Source organism: Aotus nancymaae, unplaced genomic scaffold (assembly GCF_030222135.1).
Source record: "Aotus nancymaae isolate 86718 unplaced genomic scaffold, 86718_ANA_hifiasm-v0.15.2.pri h1tg000053l, whole genome shotgun sequence".
Taxonomy (NCBI): domain Eukaryota; kingdom Metazoa; phylum Chordata; class Mammalia; order Primates; family Aotidae; genus Aotus; species Aotus nancymaae.
The window spans coordinates 29,135,652-29,141,248 of NW_026988467.1; the positions used below are offsets into that span (position 1 = coordinate 29,135,652).

At 44.7% G+C, this 5,597-nt stretch overlaps 1 protein-coding gene across 3 annotated transcripts in view; it reads right to left on the bottom strand.

The window, feature by feature from the left end:
- ZBTB8OS (zinc finger and BTB domain containing 8 opposite strand) overlaps positions 1-5,166 on the bottom strand; it is a 33,579-nt gene extending 28,413 nt beyond the window's left edge. The window contains exon 1 of one of the 3 annotated variants that reach the window (XM_064363647.1): positions 4,845-4,900. Coding sequence is in view for 2 of the 3 variants with exons in the window: in XM_064363648.1 (XP_064219718.1) it covers positions 4,849-4,945 (97 nt within the window). In the remaining variant the exon portion in view is untranslated. Of the gene's footprint in view, positions 1-4,844 lie in introns of all 3 variants that reach the window. The other 2 variants (XM_064363648.1, XM_064363646.1) reach the window with 2 other exon arrangements.
- Positions 5,167-5,597: the final 431 nt, after the last annotated feature.

The following is a 5,597-nucleotide window of genomic DNA, read 5'->3' on the forward strand; positions in this document are numbered from 1 at the left end:
AGCCAAATGCTCAAATTTGAATACAAATAGCATGTCTTTCATTCTTTCAAGAAAAAGTGTTCCATGAAAAACGCAGCTAGTTCAGCTCACAACTCAATTACACAAGTTCTTTACCACTTGTAATCAACACTTAACATGCCACAAAAACTTTATACATTACTTCCAATTTTGTTACACAGAATATTATGAGGACTAAACTCCGCCTTTTTTTTTTTTTTTTTTTTGAGACGGAGTTTCACTCTTGTTACCCAGGCTGGAGTGCAATGGTGCGATCTCGGCTCACCGCAACCTCCGCCTCCTGGGTTCAAGCAATTCTCCTGCCTCAGCCTCCTGAGTAGCTCGGATTACAGGCATGCGCCACCATGCCCAGCTAATTTTTGTATTTTTTAGTAGAGATGGGGTTTCACCTTGTTGACCAGGATGGTCTCGATCTCTTGACCTCGTGATCCACCCGCCTTGGCCTCCCAAAGTGCTGGGATTATAGGCGTGAGTCACCACGCCGGGCCCAACTCTGACTTTTCTTTAATGTTGCCCAAATTTCTATTGAAGGTGTCTGGGGAGTCATGCCTTACAAATCACAAATTCTCATCAGATGGCTTTTATTTAACCTGACTTTGGCATAACATTAAAAGACAAGGAAGAAAATCAAAATATTTTACCCCAAAACATGTTTCTTTGCCATATTTTGTAATGGCCCTGCAAAGCTGTTCTTTGTGGGGGAGAATTTGCATCCGTAAAGATCTCTATTAACATAATTTTTCTTCTAGACCCTCCCAATCCTAAAGAGATTAACTAAAATCTGAAAGGAAACATTTGTCATCTATTGTTTCTAAGGGCTGCCATTATAAGAATTCTAAAGAACTTTGTTCTCCACAATCTTTTATCTTAACCAGAACATTCCCTTTCTATCAATCCCAGGTCTTTAGACACATTCAACCAATTATCAACCAGAAAATGTTTAAATTCACTATCTCTTGAAAGCTCCCTCACCCCCTAACCCTCCCACTCCCCTCACCCCCTGGCTTTGAGTTGTCCCACCTTTCTGGACCAAACCGAATTATTTCTTAAATGTATCTGATTGATGTCTCATGCCTCTCTGAAATGTGTAAAACCAAGCTGTGCCCTGACCACCTTGAGCACACTGAGCACATGTTCTGAGGACCACCTGAGGGCTGTGTCAGGGGCCACGGTCACTTACATTTGGCTGAGAATAAATCTCTTCAAATATTTTACAGACTATTTTGTTGACAATTAAAAAGGTACACATTCAGAATATCAAAAAGTTAAGATTTAATAACATCAATAGTTCTTACTGATTCATCAAGGATATTCTTCTTTTTTTTCTTTTTTTCTGAGACGGAGTTTTGCTCTTGTTGCCCAGACTAGAGTGCAATGACGTGATCTCAGCTCCCCACAACCTCTGACTCCCGGGTTCAAGTGATTCTCCTGCCTCAGCCTCCTGAGTAGCTGGGATTACAGGCATGCACCACCATGCCCAGCTAATTTTTGTATTTTTAGTAGAGACAGGGTTTCCCCATGTTGGTCAGGCTGGTCTCAAATTCCCGACCTCAGGTGATCTGCCCACCTCAGCCACCCAAAGTGCTGGGATTACAGGTGTGAGCCACCACTATGCCCAGCCAAGGATATTCGTTAAAAAAAAATTTTTTTTTTGCCGGGCGTGGTGGCTCACACCTGTAATCCTAGCACTTTGGGAGGCTGAGGTGGGTGGATCACCTGAGGTCAGGAGTTCAAGACCAGCCTGGCCATCATGGTGAAACACAAAAAAATTAGCTGGGCATGGTGGTGGGCCCCTGTAATCCCAGTTACTTGGAAGGCTGAGACAGAAGAATCACTTGAACCCCGGAAGTGGAGGTTGCTGTGAGCTGAGGTGGTGCCACTGAACTCCAGCCTGGGTGACAGAGCAAGACTCTGTCTCTAAAAAAACAAAAAAAAGGAAAAAAAGGGTTGGCTGGGTACGGTGGCTCATGCCTGTAATTGTAGCACTTTGGGAGGCTGAGGCAGGTGGATCACCTGAGGTCAGGAGTTTGAGACCAGCCAGTCCAACATGATGAAACACTGTCTCTACTAAAAATACAAAAGAAATTAGCTGAGCATGGTGGCGGGTGCCTGTAATCCCAGCTACTTGGGAGGCTGAGGCAGGAGAATTGCTTGAACCTGGGTGACAGAGGTTGCAGTGAGCAGAGATCGCACCACTGCACTCTAGCCTGGGCAACAGAGTGAGACTCCATCTCAAAAATAAAATAAAATAAAGGGTTAATGCAGGGGGGTCCCCAACCCCCAGGTTGGTACCAGTTGGTGGCCTGTTAGGAACCAGGCAGCACAGCAGGAACCAGGCAGCACAGCAGAAAAAGCTCACAAAGCTTTTTCTGTATTTACAACAGCTCCCAATTGCTCACATTACTGCCTGATCTCCAATTCCTTTCATATCAGGCGCAGCATTAGATTCTCAAAGGAGCCTGAACTCTACTGTAAACTGCACATTCGAGGGATCTAGCTTGTGTGCTCCTTATGAGAATCTAAAACCTGATAATCTGTCACCCCCAGATGAGACCATCTAGTTGCAGGAAAACAAGCTCAAGGTTCCCACTGATTCTGTATTACGGTGAGTTGTAAAATTATTTCATTATATATCACAATGTAATACTAACAGAAATAAAATGCACAATAAATGTAATGTGCTTGAATCATCCTGAAATGATCCTCCCCCAAAACCCGTGTCGATGGAAAAACTGACATCCATGATACCAGTAGCTGGTGCCACAAAGGTCGGGGACCACTGATTGCACTACGCAAAAATACTTTTTGCATAGTAAGAAAAAACAATAACCCAAGAGAAATAAATAACCTAAGAGAAAAAAGGGCCAAGAATATTAACATGCACATCCTAGAATGGGAAATACAAATAGCTTCCAAAACCCTAAAATATGTTCAACTTCACTTATAATGAGAAAAATTAAGTATACAAATTGGAAAAGACCAAAAAGTATGGTAACAATTAGTAAAAGTGGAAGGAAAGAGGCACATTCATGAAATACTAGTTAAAGTATAAATTGGTACAACTTCTGTAGAGAGCAACTGTCCAAGTTAAAAATACATACATCCTTTTAAAAAATGTATGAGTCTTAGCAGTAGAAACAAAAAAATACACATATCCTTTGGCAAAGCCATTTAACTTTGAGAACTTGATTCTACAGCTACATTTGCACACATACAAAACAATGGATGTACAAGTGTATTCAATGCTGCACTGTTTCTAACACCAAAACAGTAGAAATAGCCTAAATGTCCATCAACTAAAATTGGTTAAAGACAAGACTAGAACATCTAGGTATGTACATGTAAGAAAAAGGTAATGATGACTGCTCTACAGAAGGGGACTAGGTGGTTGGGGATCCGGGCTCCTAGAGTTACTTTTCACTGCATATGTTATACTTAAATCAATATATATAATCTATTAAGAATAATTTTTTTTTTTTATACTGAGTCTTGCTCTGTCGCCCAGGCTGGAGTGCAGTGGCAGATCTTGGCTCACTGCAACTTCCGCCTCCCGAGTTCAAGCAATTCTCCTGTCTCAGCCTATCTAGTAGCTGGGATTACAGGCGCCCACTACCACGCCCGGCTAATTTTTGAATTTTTAGTAGAGACGAGGGTTTCACCATGTTGGCCAGGATGGTCTCGAACTCCTGACCTCAGGTGATTCGCCCGCCTTGGCCTCCCAAAGTGCTGGGTTTACAGGCGTGCGAAAAGAGATATGCTAGGGAGGTATGCCACATCCAGAAAGCACAGAACGCTATGGTAAATAAGTAGATTTTACAGAGAGGACAATGAGAAATTAAAGATTTGAAGCAGATAAGTCAGATTTGCGCTCCACAAACCACCGCCAACTTTAGAGATAATGCTAGCTTAACGTTTTTTTTATCTTTTTTTTTTCTCTTTTTCTTTTTTTGTTAGCTTAACGTTTAATACAGATTTTTTTTTTTTTTTTAGACAGAGTCTCACTCTGTTGCCAGGCGCCAGGCTGGAGTGCAGTGGCACAATGTCGGCTCACTGCAACCTCCGCCTCCAGGGTCAGCCGCCCAAGTAGCTGGGACTACCGGCGCACGCCACTACGCCCAGCTAATTTTTGTATTTTTAGTAAAGACGGGATTTCACCATGTTGGCCAGGATGGTCTCGATCTCTTGACCTCGTGATCCGCCCACCTCGGCCTCCCAAAGTGCTGGGATTACAGGCTTGAGCCACCGTGCCGGGCCTAGATTTTTTTTTTTTTTTTTTTTTTTGAGACGTTGTTCGCTTTTGTTGCCCAGGCTGGAGTGCAATGGTGCGATCTCGGCTCACCGTGTGTGAGCCACCGTGCCCGGTCTAAAACAATTATTTTAAAAAATAATTGTCATAAATAAATGTCAAAACCAGGTCTTTTTACTAATATGATCGAGGTGAAACGTCAAGTTAGATATCCCCTAATTAGCTTTCTGAGTCCTCTAACCTGGCACACTCTATCTCACTGTTGGGAGATACATGGGGGCAACAACCTTTCAAACACCGGAAAATATCTTCAGAAATCACCAAGATAAATGTGATCAGGCACATGTGGAACAGGTTCAAGAGACTGTAAATGTGGGAGGCCAGGTTTCGCGACTATTAAACCAGGTGGCTTTTTACTGCCGCATCTCCAGGACAAGTACGAACGAGACTACAGTACGGGGCACAATGGGATCATGCTTGAGGCACCCATGGGGCAAAGTAGAAGGAGCAGCAGGAAGCCATGGGTAAGGAGAGGGGATGCCTGTGCGCCCACGTCTGAAGACAGAAGTAAGCCACCTACTCACACTCGTACTTCCTATTGACTGGCGGATACTTGGCCTTGATCGCCTTCTGTTTCTCAGTCAAATTGTAATCTCTAACATCTTCCTCTTCCTGCGCCATGACTGCCAGGATTAGACACTCTTACTTCCGCCCTTCATCTGCCGGACTTCGGCCCGCAGTTACTACTTCCGCTCTAGACTCCGCCCCTTGGCAGACACCCTTAAAGGGCCACACACCGTTCTCAGAGTTGGCTGCCGACCTACTTTAGTCGCTACCCTGCCGCCTGGATGACACGCTTAAAAGGCCAAAACCCCATCTTCTGCGCTTCCTTCATTACTAGTTCCTTCTAAAGACTAAGGGAAAACGTTTGAAGGGCACCTTGAATGAAACCCTTCTGGGTCTGAGTGGTGAGGTTCTTTTCTCCCTCTCACCCACAAAATTGATCATTAGACCCGAAGGCATTCTAGATTTTTCATCTCAGTATTCTGAAAGGGTCGTAAACTTTACAGCCTTCAAGAAAATGGCTGCCCTCGGGCCGCGGGAGTGTGTGGACTAAACCTCTCACGTGATCCTGGCCGGGAGCAGTCCCGTCAACCCCGGCGCTCGCATTCGCTGGAAGTCGGCTCTGGGAGGTGTGGGGGGAGGGGCGGAGAGCTCGCCTTGGTCCCGCGGTAAGCTACTCCGCACGTCTGGATAGGTCGCGAACACGGCTTCCCCGCCCACCTGGCCGTTAGGCGCACTCCGATTGGCTGATGTTGGCGCGAAGGTGCGC